At 33.6% G+C, this 19,275-nt stretch overlaps 1 protein-coding gene across 1 annotated transcript in view; it reads right to left on the bottom strand.

The window, feature by feature from the left end:
• The window catches only part of KIF18A (kinesin family member 18A), a 69,460-nt gene that overhangs the window by 49,059 nt on the left and 1,126 nt on the right, over positions 1-19,275 (bottom strand). Inside the window, exons 2-9 of the mRNA XM_008054784.1 lie at positions 17,298-17,455; positions 14,295-14,399; positions 13,740-13,850; positions 11,684-11,881; positions 8,929-9,105; positions 7,517-7,591; positions 7,190-7,302; positions 576-738 (exon numbers count right to left, since the gene is read on the bottom strand). Coding sequence (XP_008052975.1) covers positions 576-738; positions 7,190-7,302; positions 7,517-7,591; positions 8,929-9,105; positions 11,684-11,881; positions 13,740-13,850; positions 14,295-14,399; positions 17,298-17,455 — 1,100 coding nt within the window. The remainder of the gene's footprint in view (positions 1-575; positions 739-7,189; positions 7,303-7,516; positions 7,592-8,928; positions 9,106-11,683; positions 11,882-13,739; positions 13,851-14,294; positions 14,400-17,297; positions 17,456-19,275) is intronic.

The raw sequence follows: 19,275 nt of genomic DNA, 5'->3' as shown, positions 1-19,275 counted from the left end.
CTCATTTCTAACTCTTGGGTCTCTTACGTAAGTAGTGGCATACATGAAGGCAGAAGAGTGGCAGTGGCCTGTACGTGTGGGGGGAAGAGGGCAGTACACTGCTGCATTTCAAAGCAATCGTAAGACTGATTAAAAGTCGGTCTGCTTTTTACTAGAACCACACGTTGGCCCCTCTAACAGTATTAATGATAAAATTCTTCCCTGAAAAGAAAAACCATTGTAGGTCTAAGTGGTAAAGGAATGCCTGCATCTGTGGTCAACTGTTCCCATTGCTCTGCATGGCAACTGACTCTCTCTGAGTGTGTTAAGCTCATGTAGGGAGTTTCCTAAAACCCTCAGAAAAACAACAGGTTACAACTGAGAATTTTTTTCTTTCCTTTTTGTTTCTGACACTCAGGAATTTAGGTTTCTTTCTTGGATACTTAACTAAGCATTTAAAACAATGTTGGCTACATTTCCTCCAGCATTTCCAAGTGTTTATAAAGAATGGGTGACTAACTTTGCCTATCAAAATTCTAGAATTAGGAGTCCCCATGTTTCTATGCTTTCTTAAAATGTATTAAAGTGTAAAATACCTTTGCTACTTTGTCTTCAGAACACATCATTTCTATTTGTTTTTGGCACCGTTGTTGATAGAATGATATAAGTTCATTTTCTTTAAGTAACATTTCCAATTTTAGATATTCTTGTCTAATTTCTTGTCGGTTCTCAAACAAGCAATTCAGAATTTCTTGAAACCTTATCAAAAATAAAACACATTTCAGAACCTCACTAATTTTGTGATAAATACTACAAAGTTTATTTTTTAAAAATGCATGAACCAAAGAACAAACATAACATTCACAAGACTATGCTCTGTGAAAAACAGCAAGTTCGTAAGAAAGACTGTTTCATGTTACACACGTTTAGAAAAGTTATTAACTTCATTTTTATTATATTAGGTTTCTCTCTCTCCCTCTCAAGGAAGATCATGTTAGTGAAAGATATAGGCATTTGGTATTGATAATATACTATATTTCATTTATGCTTACATCTATATGTCATCCAACTCCTTCGCAAAAATAAAATACTTTATGTTTGTAGGAAAAGGATGATAACCCAGACCAACACCAACCCAATCCACAAGGCCCTATTAGCAACATAACATTATGTGTTGTTTTGGTGTTGGCTCACTGTGAAGAAATAAGCAGTAGGAGGCATAATCATATGGTGCCTCCATGGCCCCCTAGGGAAAGTGAGAGAGCCACTTTTTAGCTTCAGAATTTGTTTTACTGAAAACACACCATACGGTTAGGTACCCCCTACAGACTGGCTAAGATTCAACTTGACACTGCCAGGACTTGGAACATCCAAGTTTATAATGTGGTAAACCTAGAAAAAACGCTATAGTGTGCTTCCTCCAAAGACCAGATCCAGACAATCAAAGTTGGGGAGTTTGATGCAGATTTCCAAATGCCTGAAAACTTCAAGCCAATTATATATTCATATAATCCTTCCTTCAGGGTCAGCAGAATATTGGTCCCAGCAATTTTTAATTTTATAAAAATATATTTGGCTTTTAAGTCATAGATTAGCTCTGAGTTACAGTAACAGTATAGACACACACAGGCAAAAATTTCAAAGAAAAATTAACCGTGAAGGCTTCAGAATAAAATCAAGTATACATGCATTTAAAAATAAATGTTCTTTGGCTAGAATTTTAGATATATTTGCAAAGATTTGCGGTAAAAACACTGCCAATTTACGTCAGTAGTTCTTAATGAAACTCTACTGGGAATGACTATAAGCCACAATACACTGAACTCTACTGCAGTTTTGTCAAACTGATAAATATTTCATAGGAAATATGTACAGGCATCGCAATTTCATTGTATTATATTACACAAACGCTAATGCCAGTAAATGAATTGATAAGTTATCTTTAGGTTATACCTAAAGATAATTTCTTAGTTTTTCTCTAACTTTTTATCCAAGGGCAAACTTAAATATATGTCAGTATTGTAGTTCAGACCTATTTTAGTTGGTGGTGTTTACTGACTAGGATGGAAATAAGAGAATTAGTATAAAAGGTTTCTACACAGCTCCTTCTTAAAAAACGATTAAGTTTTAAAATGAAAAGAGTACTAAGAAAACATTCACGCTAAGTGGGGAAAAAATTGCATCAGTATCTTTAGGTGATACATAATGGTTAACTCTACAAAACTTTCTTGGAATAGCCACAAGTGAAATTTTATGATTACTCTTTACAAAGAACAATTTTACTTTCTTTTTATGATTTTCCTTTGAATATTATCTTTCCAAATAGCTTTGACAGACTGTAAATACTGTATATTCTTCATCTTATATGTTTAAACATCATACAATTGCTATTTAAGTCTTAGGGAAAAAAAAAACAGGCCGGGCTCGGTGGCTCAGCCTGTAATCCCAGTGCTTTGGGAGGCTGAGGTGAGTGGATTGCCTGAGTCCACGGGTTTAAGACCTGCCTGGGCAACTTGGCGAGACCTCATCTCCACAATAAATCAAAAATTAGCCAGGCGTGGTAGCATGCGCCTGTAGTTCCAGCCACTTGGAAGGCTGAGGCGGAAGGGTCGCTGGAGCCCAGCAGGTCAAGGCTGCAGTGGTCGGGAGCGGCCACTGCACTCCAGTCTGGGTGACAGAGTGAGACTCCAACTCAAAAACAAACAAAAAAAACTTTGAAAATTCATGGCATTAAAAAATTCTACAGAAGAGTATGATTGATATAATAAAAGATATTTCATATATTTCTTTTTGAGGTTAGTTACTCAAGGGAAAATGACAAAGGTTATAGGGTACAGAATTTTATCATTATCTTCTTTATAACACAAGTAAATTATTTAACATGTTGCCAGAATTAAAATCAGTTTGTATTGTCGGTCAAAAATCATGTTGAAATATGAAAAACATCTAAATAAATGTTTATTTCATAGCTCAGGCCATCTTTCCCCTGAATCATTTTACCAGAACAAAAGCTCAATAATTTAAAGCCATCAACTCCAGAAAAGTTCACTAATCTATAAGGTTATAATTAGTAAAGTAGACTTTGGTTAAATATTGCTGAGCAAGTCTATAGAATCAATTACTACAACTTTGAGAAGCTGGTGGCTTCTAAAACAAAGTTAACTGGATACACAAGGAACACTTCCGCATTTGACTAACAAAGGGAAATAACTAATAAAAGCTTATTTGATGAGATAAACTAAGTAATGAGAAATCACATTTATTTAACTTACTTTTTAAAACACTATAAAATGGGTAGGAAATAAAAGAAACATCATAGGACTAATAAAACAATTTAATCTTGAAATTATTTGTTAGGGTAATTAATAGAAAAAGACAAATATACTAGAAAATCTCCAACGTAAACAGGGCTCTTGCACAGTAAATATATATAGGCCAACTTCAAGTTATATGAAAAACTGATTGTCAATGATAGAAATAACTGTCATGATTACTTATGATGTTTGCAAACTAGCATAATGTGAAAACACAATAATTAAGACTTGAAAGAGATGACAGTTCTTGCCCTTTCCTGTAAGTGAGGAAATATATGCCTTAACACTGTTTCAAAGAGTTGTTATACTGATCAGATGAAACCAATAAGTGTAAAAATCATCAAAAACTACAAGGTCATATATGAAAATACATTAGAAGTAGTTACCTTTGCATGTAGGGCCAATCGAGGCAAAGTAACTTTTTTTTTTTTTTTTTTTGCCAATTAAGGATATTTTATGTAAAATGTCAACACACAAATGCAATTTTAAAAACTCATAGCTGAATCTAAGTTGAAAATCACCGCAGACTGCAATATTCCTGCTTTCCTTATGGATACCAAGATCCTTTCTATAACCTTAGAGTTCCAAAACACTAACCATTGTTTTACATTGTAGTAAGTTTTTGTACAATTTTCTAAAGGATGGCAAAGAAGTTTAATTTCACTCAGCTTTAATCAAAATTGAATGGATTCCTTTACCACAGGAGTTCTCAAAAAGCCTTTCATATACTCATGCATTTTTTAAATTTCCTAGACTCCTTAAGTAAAGAGATTCCCAAACTCATTCAGTACAGAAATTCCTTGCTATCTTCCTAGAACTACTCAAGATTAACATCTTGGTCCAGTGGTCCAATGGGTCAATTTGGAAAACTGTTTTAACAGGTTGAGGAAAAGAGTACTATATTATTAACTACTTTCTATTTAAAAATTTATTTGCTAAGAAGCTTAATGGGAACTCATCAACATTTTTTATCAAATTATATCACTGGGATGTTCAGTCAAATAATTTACCATTAAAACTCAATAAGTGGATTCATATATATATTACTGTATAAATAATCAATTTAAAAAAGCAGGTTGACACGAACTATACAAATAATGATGTTAGAAAAGAACAATATGAACTCCACTAAAATTTAACTTTATGTCTTATACCTAAGTTCTGGTTCTTCTTACTATCCATGAAATCAAAATTAAATTTTTTCTTTTTTAGTTTAGAAATATAGTTTATTTAGAAAGGAAATTAGACAGAAAGAGAGAGAGAGAGAGAGAGAGAGAGACAGAGAGAGAGAGAAAGAGGAGATTCACCTCCCCGAGGTAGAGAAAGGGGTCAAAGCTAGGAAACATTCAAAATTAAAATTACTCTCTAAAGTGTGCAACAATATTAAGAGTAATCAATGACTTCCTAAATTCAATTGAGAATATATATGCAGGCATACTTTGTTTTATTGTGCTTTGCAGATAATGTGCTTTTTTTACAGATTAAAGGTTTGCGGCAATCCTCCAACCGACAAGTCTATCGGTACCATTTTTCCAACAGCATGTGCTCATTTTGTGTCTCTGTGTCATGATTTGGAAATTCTTGCAATACTTCCAATTTTTTTATTACTATTATAACCTTTATAATGATCAGTGATGTTAAATGTTACTATCATAATTTTTGGGGGGCATTACAAACTGCACACGTATAAAACATAGAACATAATTGACAAATTTCATGTGTACTGACTACTCCACTGAATGGATGTTTCCCCATCTTGGTCTCTCTTCCTGGGCTTCCCTATTCTCAGAGAATAACCTTATTGAAATCAGGCAAATTAATAACTCTACAGTGGCCTCTAAGTGTTTATGTGAAAGAAAGAGGCACACCTCTCTCACTTTTAATCAAAAGCTAGAAATGACTCAGTTTAGTGAGGAAGGCATGTCAAAAGTCGAAAAAGGCTAAAACTAGGCCTCTTGTACCAGACAAGTTACGAAGGAAAAAAAAAGTTTTTGAAGGAAATTAAAAATGCGACTCCAGTGAACACATGAATCACAAGAAAGTAAAAAAGACTTATTGCTGATATGGAGAAAGTTTTAGTGGTCTGGATAGAAGATCAAACTAGCCACAACATTCCCTTAAGCCAACGTCTAATTCAGAGCAACACCCTAAGCCTCTTCAATTCTATGAAGGCTGAGAGAGGTGAGGAAACTGCAGAAGAAAAATCTGAGACAAGCAGGAGTTGATTCTTAAGGTTTAAAGAAAGAAGCCGTCTCCATGACAGAAAAGTACAGGGTGAAGTAGAAAGTGCTGATGCAGGAGCTGCAGCAAGTTACCCAGAAAGTCTAGTTAATATCACGATGAAGGTGACTACACCAAACAAGAGATTTCCAATGGAGATGAAACAGCTTTCTTTTGGAAGAAGATGCCATCTAATATTTTCGCTGCTACAGAGTGGAAGCCAGTGCCTGGCTTCAAAGGACAGGCTGACTCTCTTGTAAGGATTTATTGCAGCTGGTGACTTGACATTGAAGCCAGTGCTCATTTACCATTGTGAAAATCCTAGAATTAAGAATGATTAAGAATTATGGTACATCTAATTCTGTCTGTGCTATATGCATAAAACAACAAAGCCCGGATGACAGCACATCTGTGTGTATCACAGTTTACTAAATATTTTAAACTCACTGTTGAGATCTACTACTTAAAAAAAAAAAAACACTCCCTTCAAAATAACACAGGTCACTGTCAACACAACTTGTGACCCCAGAACACTGATGGAGATCCACAAGGAAGTAAATGTCTTCATGGCTGCTAACCCAATATCCAGTTTGCAGCTCATGAATCAATTGTAATTCTGACTTTCAAGCCTTCTTATTTAAGAAATATATTTTGTAAGACTATAGTTTCCAAAGATATTGACCCCTCTGATGAATCTGGGCAAAATAAATGGAAAACTCTCTGAAAAGAATTTACCAATTGAGATAGCATTAAGAACATTAATGATTTGTGAAGGAAGGTCAAAATTTCAACATTAATAGGAATATGGAAGAATTTGAGCCCAGCTCTCATGAGGGGATTAAAGCTTCAGAGGAGGGACTAACTGCAGATGTAGAGAATATGCAAGACAATTAGAATCAGAAGTTGAAGATGTGACTAAGTGAATTGCTGCAGTCTCATGATAAAAACTTGAGTGAATGAGAACTTGTTTCTCATGAAAGAGCAAATAAGGTGGTTTTCAAGACAGTTTACTATCTACTCCTGATGAAGATGCTGTGAACATTGTTGAAATGACAAAGAATTCAGAATACTACATAAGCTTAGATGAGATAGCAATGGCAGGGATTGAGAGGAATGCCTCCAGTGTTGAAAGTTCTTCTGTGAATAAAATGCTATCAAACAGCAACACATGCTATAGAAGACATTCTGGTGGAAGGGTCAGCTGATGCAGCAAACTTTATTGTTATTTTAAGAAATTGCTACAGCCACCCAAACTTTCAGCAACCACCTTCCTGATAAGTCAGCAGCCATCATCAACAGGCAAGACCATCCACCAGCAAAAAGATTATGACTTGATTAAACTCAAATGATTGTTAGCATTTTTTAGTAATAAAACATTTTAAAAATTAAGGTATGTACACTGTCTTTTTAAACATAATGCTAGTACACAATTAACTACAGTATAGTATAAACATAACTGCAATATGCACTGGGAAACCAAAAAATCCATGCAACTCGCTTCATTATGATATTTGCTCTTTGCAGTGATCTGGAGCTGAGGCCACAATATCTCCGAGTTATATTTGTATGTGTATATATGTATATATGTAAGACACAACAAAAAATAATTAACATAAAATATTTGACCAAAATTGAAACAATTCACCCCAAAAATGAGAACTTAGTGTCATTTTTACCTTTTAAGTTCTTTTTCCTGAGAGTTTGACGTCATTGACTTTACCCTGTCAATTTCATCAGTACAGGTTTTTTGCTCTTCATAGGTTTTTAGTTTTTCCTTTAATAATAAAATCTAGTAGAGAGAAATCACTACTTAAAACATAAAATAAGTTATTGTCTCCATTATACATGGCCACAGCAAAATTTTAGCAATGAAAAATAACTGAATTAACCAGATTCCAGTTTTAATAGGAGAATATGTTATATATTTGGACAATTAGGATTACAAAATATTATAAATGAGGAACTGGGGGAGATTAATATGAAAATATAAACAATAGACTTACCTCTGCCTTTTGTTCATTACAGATCTTCACATATTCAGTTATATGATTGTCTATGTTAATAACATTGCTCTTCAACTGTTGAAAGATAGAAATTATGACTTTGTATATAAAAACAATAACACAGATATATACAAAAACAAAAGGGTATTACACCCATTAACTGAGTTCTGTGAATTCAGAATTTTTGATAATTATGATCATGGGACAATCATGAACAACTATGCTCATGTTTAAAAGAGAATTTGCTGAGCACAATAATATAAAAAAAATTACAAAAAAAGTATTGAGAAAAGGTATTTTGAGGCATGCATTCACAATATAATAAAAATCTTCTATTTTTTCCTCCAACTTCTACAAATTTCAGAGATAATTTTATATTCCACTCATTCATGAGTTCAACTAGTTTTTACTGAGTTCCTATTATAATTTATCTTTTTTATAACAGTGTGGGCCCCCTGTCATCTATGGAATAGTGACGAAAACATTACACATATAAGTCCAAATACTTGACATTGAGGTCCTGTCCATTTTTGACTTACCTGACTTCAAACAGCTGTGGGTTTTGGGTTACTCAGCTGTAAAGTGAAATTAAAAATGCCTTCCTCAATGGGGTGGTATAAGGATTATATGAGAAACCCTTATATATCCATATAGTATAAACTCTGGCAATTAATTATATAAATAGCATTTGAACATTTCTCTCATGATAATGACCCGCTCATCTTCAGGCACTTAATTGGCGTAGCAAAGGCAAGAAGTCACCATAGGAGTTTAACTCTAGGTCTCTTCCAACCATGAGATACTGTGATTTTAAACATAAGTCATATTCTGACATATATTTTTAAAGTACTCCAAATCTTTGGCAAAAACACTGATCTAACCATCTTTATTATTATATTTCTGGAGATATATAGAGACTGGTACATCAACATCATGAATGTGAGAATAAATTATTTAGAAAATACTATTTATTTAATGAGCCGTGGAAGATATTATAACTATTTTACAGATGAAGTAACTGAAGCTTGGGGAGATTAACTAACACGTCCAAGGTTTTCAGGCAGAAAATGTTGGTTCTCAGATAATGCAGAGCATCATCCTTTGCTGTGACAATTGTGTTAAAGCCTTGACCGATTACTTCAAGGTACCATTTAAATATCACATACCAAGACATGAAACAGGTTGAAAGGTATTAAAGTACCCTAGCACCCAAAAGATTGTATAATCATATCTGTTTTATATATACAATCAAGATGGTTAATGGTTTAGCTGTCTTAATTAATGTTCAATTAATCTGACTAGTAAAGACATTCCTAACACTCAGCTGCCTAGCTCATTAGAAGAAACACAACTACAATTAAGAAAATTATATGCAACCAACACCTTCACAAAGGCAGAGTAAACACACTTACAGAATATTTAATGTCCTTTGCACGATTAGCATATTTAAGAGTGTTGTATGTGTCATCATAGAACATAGATGAAGGACTCACGGCAGCTATCATTATAGTCTGACAGTTTCCACCCAGAGAATCCTTTAACAAGTGAGTAAGCTTACTGTCTCGGTAAGGAATATGCTGATTCTTCCTCTGCAAGAACAAAAAAAGAATTCTTATGTCATTTTCTGCATTTGAATGAAAACTTGCTACCACTTCATTGTAAGAACTGACATATATATGTCACTACTAATCTTTGCCAAGACTTATAATTGGTAATTGAATCTGTAGGGGGAGGGGGAGCAACATCTCATCAATAAGGGTAATGAACATTTGTATATCCAACCCTGAATTATACCCCACATCTTTAAAATTAAAAATTAAAAAGAGAAATGATTACAATGAATCTTATAGGATCATTCAGTGAACACACAAAATAAATATCCTACTTAAAAGATATATCTCAATCTGAGTAAACAGGAATTTCAGTTCATAAAAATAAGTATCGATATTGGCTAGTTATTTGTAATATAAGTACATTAATGTAAAATATTAACAACAGGGGACACTGGGAGTGGAGCACACTTAGATCTTTAAGGGCTATTTAGCAACTTTTCTATAAATCTAAAACTATTTGAAAATGTCTACTTAAAAATATTTCCATTCCTTAAAAAAATACAAAAGAGAATGGATAGATACCCTAAAGGAATACACTAGAGGAATAATACAACTTTGCATGGCAAAGAGCTATTTCTCTCCTTAAACAAACCTCTAACATAGATAGAAAATAAGTTATAATTACAATGTTACAGACACTTCATTTGAAATCACAATGGAGTTCTAAGAGAACTTAATTTTTCAAGTTTTTCTTTTTTTTGAGTTGGAGTCTCACTCCGTCGCCCAGGCTGGAGTACAGTGACACGCTCACGGCTACTGCAGACTCAACCTGCTGGGCTCAGGTGATCCTTCTACCTCAGCCTTCCAAGTAGCTGGAACTACAGGTGCATGCCACCACACCCAGCTAATTTTTAAAATTTATTGTAGAGACGAGGTCTTGCCATGTTGCCCAGGCTGGTCTCACACCTGTGGGCTCATGCAATCTTCTTGCTTCAGTCTCCCAAAGTGCTAGGATTACAGGTATGAGCCACCGCATCCAGTTTCAAGTTTTTCTTTTACTTAAAGATATAGCCCTGATTTTAAAGTAACAAAATTTCCAAAAAGTACAATGTTCTTTTATATAAAAAAACAGGCTCATTATAATGTTTAGCTGAAAGCAACCTTATGCTATTCATGTATATCTTTCATGTTACAGAAGAGGAAATTGAAGCTAAGCAAAAAGTGAAATGACTTTTCTCAGATCACACAGCTGGCAATTCAGAGTCAGAAATAGATTCTAGGTTCTCCAATTCCCAGTAGCAAGGTGCTCTCCACCATAGCAGTCTTTCCCAAACAGTACGCAATGTGCACTGCTGTTGCTACCTGAAATGATTTATATGTATAAAACATGCATTAAACACTGACTCAGAAATGACTCAATAGGAGTTATTCTAAATAAAGTTAAGTATTAGTGCATATGGCAAAAAATTCTACAAATGGCTTAAGTTTACAAAATCAGTCTCTGTACCATGATCCCTAATTACATGTTTGAGATCTTAGCTTAGAATATAAAGACATCTTGTTTTTGTAATCTTCATATGATTTTGGCAGCGTGACTTTTTAAGAAAAAAAATTCCCCAATCATTTTATTATACTCTATTCTAAATAAAAGAGTAACATTTTAAAGCAGTTTAACAGTAATTTTCCTAAAGCTTTTGAATGTGATTTAACTTAAATTATCATACCATAATTTTTTCAGAAAGGAGGTCATTTTTATAAATACATTAAGTTATCAAATATACTATGTTCTAGGTAAGCATTATCAGCATCTGGTATATATGTAAAATATTCTTAAGTCTGCACAAAGCATCCGATAAACATTATTCAATTAGGTGATTTAATTACACTTTATTTCTTAAGCCCTTCTTAAGAAGAAAAAAATGGGCTAGGTGCGATGGCTCAGCCTGTAATCCCAGCACTTTGGGAGGCTGAGACGAGAGGACTGCATGAGCCTGGGGGTTCGAGACCAGCCCAGCAACTTGGTGAGACCTTGTCTCTACAATAAATCACAAAAACTAGCCAGGTGTGGCAGCGTGTGTCTGTAGTTCCAGCTACTTGGAAGGCTGAGGTGGAAGGATCACCTGAGCCCAGCAGGTTGAGGCTGTGGTGGCTGTGAGCATGCCACTGCACTCCAGTGTAGGTTTCAAGAGACTATAACTCAAAAAAAAAAAGAAAAAGAAAAGAAAAGAAAAAGAAAAGAAATCAACTCTTTAATACTTAAACCAATTTAACAATACATAACAGTATATACTAACCAGTACAGTCAACTGAATGGTCATGCTTGCTGTGTAGTGATAATTAAATGGACACCTTAAAAACCAGGTTCAAAATAAGTGATGAGAATTAACTATCAATCTGATTATAAAACTTGGAATAAAAAAAATCCCTCCCAAAACCAGTTTTATTTAACAGATTAGGTTCTCTGAGGTTTTTGATCTGTATACAAATATTATAGACACATTCTTGAAATTTGATTTGTATTATACCTTTTAAAAAATTATATTAAAAGCAATGATCTAGGATTATATGTTTTAATATTTCAAAATTTTTAACAAATAAACATGTAGTAACCAACCTTCATGTTTCCTAAAGCATTAATGACGTTTCCAAGAGCTAAAAGTGATCTATTGATATTTGTGCCTTCTACAAACCGGGTGCCCTTAGCACTGGTAGCACTGGCACGCTCAGATCCTGCCAGGTCAATGAGTGACATCTTGGCAATGCACACATTTTGATTGATGCTTGCTGTTCTGTCTCGTTGTCGCAGATGAATCTTTTCGAAATTACAGAATAGAAAAAAATAATAAGATTTAACAAAATTAAAAGAAAAACATACTTTATTTAAAAAAATATATAAAATCAAAATTATTTTCATGTTAAAAACAAACAGAACAAGGAATAACCCAACTGATATTTAAGAGCACTGGAAGTAATTACTAAAATTGAGAAAAACATAAAAATGAAAAGACTTCTGAGATGTGTGTCAGAGGGACAATAACTTGTGGCCTGATAAAAGGTCAAAGCAACTACCATTTACATTTTGGAACCCCTTAAACCACAACATGGAATTAACAGAGGTGAAGGTGGGAGCCCAGGTCCTACAGAAATAATGTTCTTAAGCAAAAAACAAAGGTAGTGGTCAGAGTACTTTGCATGTCTCCATAGACAGCCTTCAAAAGAAAGTTGAATTTGAATCTTGACCCAAACTGAAGAGTAAATTTATTTTAATCCTCAAAACTGTTGTATGTACTTATAATTAAGAAAATATTGTATATAAAAAAGGTAGTACAGTCATGCATCACTTAACAACAGGGCCACTTTCTGACAAATGCACTGTTAAGTGATTTTGTCATTGTGCAAACATCATAAATGAGGCACAAGAGAAAATGATGCGATCAAGACTTGGTAAAAACAGGACGTATTAGGCTGCTGCCAGCCTAACAAGGCATGATGCTTTACAGGGAATTTCTTTAGTAAGTAAAAGATCAGTAACAGTCATTTAATGTCAAGTCTTGTGTACTGTACATAATTGTACATGCTATATATACATCTGTATGACTAGGAGTCCAAGTTTGTTTACACCAGCATCACCACAAACATGTCAGTGATGCACCATTAGGCAATAGGAATTTTTCGGCCCCATAATATTACAGGACTACCATTGAATATGAGGCCTATTGTTGACTAAAATGTTATGTGGCACATGACTGTGTAATAAAGTACACTTGTCATTTTCGACTGCCTAGGTGAAGCATAATTTATTCAACTCTTTTAAGCTACTTTGTAGCAGTTTAACTGGAATAAATTAGGTGACAACTTAAAATGAGAAAGGGAAGCTATTACTCCATTATAAAACCCTCTTATTAAATTTTCTAATAAAGCAAGGTATAAGACATTTCAGGGAATTCCGTGTCACAGATAAACCTTCTGCTTAAGACTACTGATAAATGAAGAGTCAGTGGTAAGAACAGATGAATGAAATTTTTGTGCACTAGAGACTATATGAATGGATTGTCTCTGATAGTAATTCTTTCAACTATTAACAATTTCTTTCTTATAAGAAACATGAATTTCATATAGCATAATACAGAATGAAGCTTTATATTATCATTTGGTTATTAACAAGACTAGAAACTATAAGAAATAATAGCTATTAACTTATGCTTTAGCTCCTTCTGGAAATTTATTCCCAGAAAGTATTATTCCAATGAGTTATACTTCCTCCTAAGAAATATAACTACTTACATAGTCCTTACAGTGAACTTTTTAAAAAAGTGAATCCGTATCTTCCGAAATTATTAGTTCTATAAATTTAGATCTATAGAGATAAATTTTACTCTGAACATAAGATTATCTATTGGAAAGATTAAATGATTTCACCAAACAAAAAACAAAACAAAATAAAATCATAACTTTATCATCTTCTATGTTGACAAAGGTGGAAATTTATATTTTTGGTTTATGTCATTTATGTCATCTCAGTTTTGTTTTTGGCGACAGAATATTCTCAAAGTTGCAATGGAAATATTGAGAAGTGAAGAGGTCTACAGGTGAAGATTTTTTTTTTTCATGTTTACAAATTACAATCCATGAATTTGATTTTGTTTAGTGATGGTCTAGTGGTCTGTTACCTGGAAAACAGCATGAGAACGAGAAGATGTAGCATTCATATCAGTGGGATGTTGAATCCTGTTTGTGTTTCCTATTTCCAATAACTGTAAAATTTCTTCTGCAGATTTGGGCTAGAGAAGTTTAAGTAGGAGAAAAATATACAAATTAGTAATGTATCTTTACATTTTTCAATAAAGTTTCAACAAATAAGATTCTTGCAGGTAAAATAAAATGTAAGAAAATGTTTTCTATAAATTCAATCCTCTTAAATATTAACAGTATCATCTGCTTAGTAGTTGGGTGCTATAAAAAAGATACAGTCTCTAAAAAGTTAAATAAATACGTATTTTGCAGAATAATGCATGGCAATAAATGTTCAAGCAAATTCTTGACAGGAAAGCTCACTTAATTATTGTGAAAGAAAACAAAACAAAAGATATACCCTGATCATTTAAACTGTGTACTTCATTTTTTTCCCTTTCTCAAACAGAATGGAAAGCAAGTAAATGGCTAGAGAAAATGGCTAAATAATCATACTTCTATTTAAACAGGAGAAAAAGACTTTATAAACTTACCTGGTGTAAAGTCAACCCTTTAATAACCACCCCTTTTTGGTCATCTTCCCGGATAGCAAGTGGCCCTGAATTTACTAAGAGGTCACGGATCTGTTCATTATAGACCTTAAAATAAAAGAACTGCTTTAGTATTGATGCAAAACCAACGGTAATTATGTCATAAATGTTATTAGAATTTATCTTAAAGGTTATTAGAATTTTATCTGAAGACAAGCAACAGTTTATTTTAGCTCATCTCACCACTTCCATCTCATGTTACCATTATTAATCTTACCATCCCAGAAAATAGAAGAGTTTGATTACTTAGGTTTGAAGCTAAAACTTAAAGGTGGAGTCACTATACCTTCACTCCATAATTCCTGACTTGTTGACTACAGAGATACATAGTATGACTGAATTGCCTTTTCTGTTTCTTGGAATTACATGGAATGCATGGTCTTGGAAAATTCTGGGTGACTGAAATACAGGTTGTATGGAGAAGGCATGGATCTTACCGCAGAAGATATTTATTATTTCGTGACGTCCAAATACTCTAAACTTCATAAATTTTAGAACTTAAATGCTAAAGAAAATTCAAATTCAAAGGTAGATAGCATTTGTTTCATTTATTCTTCAATTATATTAAATTTGATATAAGATTATGAATGATAAATTTCAAAAGGAGACCCCTCACTTCATTTGAATGATGAAGAAACTAAGAACCTAAGGGGTTAAATGATTTGCTCATGGTCATAAAAGTAATAGCAGTATAGGAACTAGACGGCCTCACTCCACTGCATAATACTGAATACACATTTGCATTTTCTATCTCTGGTAATTAAAAAAAAGGCAATTTCTATAAGTAACACGTATTTCTATGTAGCATTATTGACATGATTTTTATAAGTTTATTAAAGATACAAATTATATTACTTGTCAACCAAATGACAATTATAACTATTACTGACAAGACTAAAGAAAAAAACAAACAAAACCAAGTCTTCAAAAATTATTTTGCTGTTTTCTTCCATGTTCTAATAAACAATCCACTGTGTAATTCATTGTTAGTACAGTTTTCTACAACAAATGCTAACTATTTTATTAAATTGTAATAAACCTTTAAAACATCTAAGGGGTGAGGTCTAGGCATATCTATTTGTTAAAAGTTTCACAGATAATTATGGCTCACAGCCTGAGTCAAAAATCATATTAGACATTACTGCATCATTAATAAAATGAAAAAAAGATTAAAAGAAAAAAATGAATAAAAATTATAAAAATAATCAAACTTCAAGATTCTCCCAGTTATAAAGGGATCCAAGGAAAAAATAATGAGTGCTGCCACCCTCTTTTCCTAATTGAGTTCAGAACAATTCTTCTCATTCTTTAATGATTTTACTTATCTTTTATCTCTAAGTTCTAATGAATAATTTTTAGCAACATATATGATTTTATTTAGTCTATGGAAGAAGCTCTCTTAGTAAGGACATGATATTAATGAGAGAAATTTTCTGACACCAGAAATGAGGAGGCAGTGAAATCAGAGTTTTATATGTTTCTGCACTGGTGTCTGGAAACCACCTGAATGTAAAGAGAGTCTCTACCTGCCACTTAGCCACCATTCCTCCAAGGGCAGTTGTTAGTACGGGTAAGAGCCCTCAAAGAAGGGTGGGGTATGTCAAAAGGACACAAGGTACAACACAGAGGAGACTCAATTGGTCAAATCTTACACAATCTGAACATACAAAAAATGATTACAGAAAGGAATTGTAATCTATTGAGTAAAGAAAAAATGCATGTCCTTCCTTATAGTAGAAAGCCAAAGAATAAATGTGGAAGAAATGATGAAATTTAAAAATCACCACCATCTACCATTATAATAACTGAATCAGACATGAATCATTAGTGGATGCTAATACTAATAGATGAAAGTTTGTCACTAAACAAGTTACATAATAATTATAAAGGGTAATATAGTATCTTTAAAGTGAAAAAACCATGTAGAGACTAGTATAATAAAACTTATCAAAGTTAATATTGCCAGAATTGGGACCAACTAGTTAAATAAATAAGTCTCTTGATACGAGGCAATAAGAACTCACCATCACTTCTGTGGTGTTCCTGCCAGTGCATAACCTGAAGCTAATCATGACAAACCCAAATAGGATTTTAGGAGTATCATAACATACGGAAAAACAAAAACTCCACAAAAAATTATAGATTAAGAAAACTAAAGAGATATAACAACTGAATGTAAGTTGTTTTTTGTTTTTTTTTTCAATAAAGGGCATTACTGGCATGATGATCCAATCTTATTAAGGTATGCAGACAATAATATCATATCATTGCTAATTTCCTGATTTTGATAACTATTCAATGGTTATTTTTTTAAAAATCCCATTTTTACACATCTAATTTAAACAGCTCTGAAAAAAGAGATATATACACATGCATACAGAGAAAGAAAGCAAATTTAGTAAAATTTTGAAAAATGGGGCATCTGGGTGAAGGGCATCTAGAAGTTTTTTGTACTATTCTTGCAACTTCTTTATAAGTTTGAAAGTATGCTAACATTAAAAAAACAAGAGAAAAAGAGTAAGATGCATAACAAATCCTCAAAACCAGGAATTTTAATGACTTAATATACTTAAGAGAAAATTCCTGTATAATAAAATAATTTGAGTGAATCATGTAACTTAAAGATTTAAACTACTGGCTGGGAATGGTGGCTCATGCTAGCTTGAACCCAGGAGTTCAAGACCAGCCTAGGCAACATAGTAAGACCTTGTCTCTACAGAAATAAAAAATAAAAAAATTTAGCTGAGTGTGGTGGCGTGTGCCTATAGTGCCAGTTACTCAGAAAGCTGAGGCAGAAGGATTGCCTGAGCTGGGGAGGGCAAGGCTGCTGTGACCCTTGATTGTTCCACTGTACTCTAGCCTGGGTGACAGAATGAGACTCAGACTCAAACAATAAAACAAAACAAAACGACTGATTAATGTAAAACAATGATACTGCCAACTTACCTCCAGATAAGAAACTGCAGTAGTACATACTTTCTCTTCTTTAATCTCATCTATGCATTTGAAAAGGTGTAAAATTGTTTGATATATCACTCCAGGTTCAACAGCTGATCCTAACATTGTGTGTGTCTTCCCAGCTCCAGTGGTACCATAGGCAAATACTGAGTTATTATGAAAAGGGATCAAAACTCTTTGTTATGACATATAACACTACTAAATCCACTGTCTGGTAGATGGTTCCATTTGTTTAACCCGAACTGTAACTTTAAACCCAACAGATCCATGAATTACAGTCATCCTCAAAAACCTGGGAATTTTAGCATAAATCTACTTTCATTTCTATATTCTCTGCTGATTACTACCATTACCCTCACACCTGACTCCCAACAACTGCTCCCTTTCTTTCACAACAATCTTACAAATCTTTTTACCTATTAGCCTCAACTTTCTTACTCTATCCCTTGGAATTTGTACAAAGTCATCTTTATGAAAAAGAAATCTGAATATGTTGAACCTTCTCAATTGTTCCAGCTTTACATAAGCAAGTTCAAAGTCCTCACGTTGGAATACTATAAAGCACTTAAGAGAGGGTACCTGCTTATCTCTCCAGCTTATGTCTTCCTTGCTGAGATCTAGGTATACTGGGTTATTTAATATTCTCAGCCATTTGCTGCTCCTTTTCTACTCCATTTCTTGTCCTGGAGAGTCCCTCTACGCAATCCAGCTGGAAAACTTCTGTTTCTAAATACTCAGCACAAGTGTCACTTTTCTGTGCTTTCGTGATTATTCTAAGCAGAAACGTCCATTCCGTCATTTCAGTCCCAGTATATATTGCATATCGACACCCCTCTATTTCCAACTCTGAGCTCCAGCAGAGGCCAAATATCCTCAGCATCTAGCAAATCACGTGTCACAAAGCAGGACTTCCACATAAGTTTTGTTGAATGAATGAATACCATATAGGCATCATTTATAAAATACCTTTTAAAATTCTTATTTTAGGCAAATTACTTTGTTTCCAAGCTTCTATCCAGTACAACATAAAATTCATGTGTTTCTTCAAATATATAAGAAAAATCCACCTTCTGAATTATGTATGGCAAACATCTAATACAATATTCACTTAGGGAACTAATTTCTTATACTATTATTGGTCGATAATAATTTTATAAATTAAGTATCTCTGCTAAGCTAAATTTTAACAAACTACAAAAGTACTTTTTAGGATAATGAATTAAACTGACGGATAACTTTGTTCTTTTTAATGTAAGCTGGTATATCAAGAAGCCTTAAGATAGCTGGGCAAATAAAGTAGAAAGTAGAAAATAAAACCAAAAAGAAATGAAAAGATTTCATGAGTAGTTGGGTAGCGATTCTGGTGTGTGTATGTATGTATGTATGTGTGTGAGTGTTTGGAAGTCAAGAAATATCTTAAAAATCTCTAGAGACAATATGAAGTTTCACAAGTAAAAAAAGAACATCAGTTGGGCTTGTTGGCTCACCCTGTAATGCCAACACTTTGGGAGGTGGAGGCGAGTGAATTGTCTGAGCCCGCGGGTTCAAAACCAGACCAGGCAACTTGGTGAGACCTTGTCTCTAAAAAAACAAAACAAAACAAAACATCTACTTAAAGGTGGGAATCACAGAAGTCCCAATCGACAAACCACATTCCATTATTACTCGATCAAGAGGGTATGTCTTCTATGATAAAGCTATTTGAGTCAGTGAAACATGTTATAGTTGTGAGGTATCTTGGGAAAGATGTCATAAATAGGAATAATTATAAAAGTAGTAAGTTAATCATGGGATTCAGTGCCTTGTAGGCATTAAACTGGTCATTTTAGGTTTTTGTTTTTTTTTTTTAAAGAAAATTACATGGCCTTTTTGATTTGTTTTGTTTGTTTTTTTTTGAGTTGGAGTCTCACTCTGTCACCCAGACTGGAGTGCAGTGGCCGCTCCCGGCCACCGCAGCCTCGACCTG

This window comes from Carlito syrichta, unplaced genomic scaffold (assembly GCF_000164805.1).
Source record: "Carlito syrichta isolate Samal-C Ts95f unplaced genomic scaffold, Tarsius_syrichta-2.0.1 Scaffold301283, whole genome shotgun sequence".
In the NCBI taxonomy this organism is placed as follows: domain Eukaryota; kingdom Metazoa; phylum Chordata; class Mammalia; order Primates; family Tarsiidae; genus Carlito; species Carlito syrichta.
This window is presented reverse-complemented; position numbering and strand designations above follow the sequence as displayed.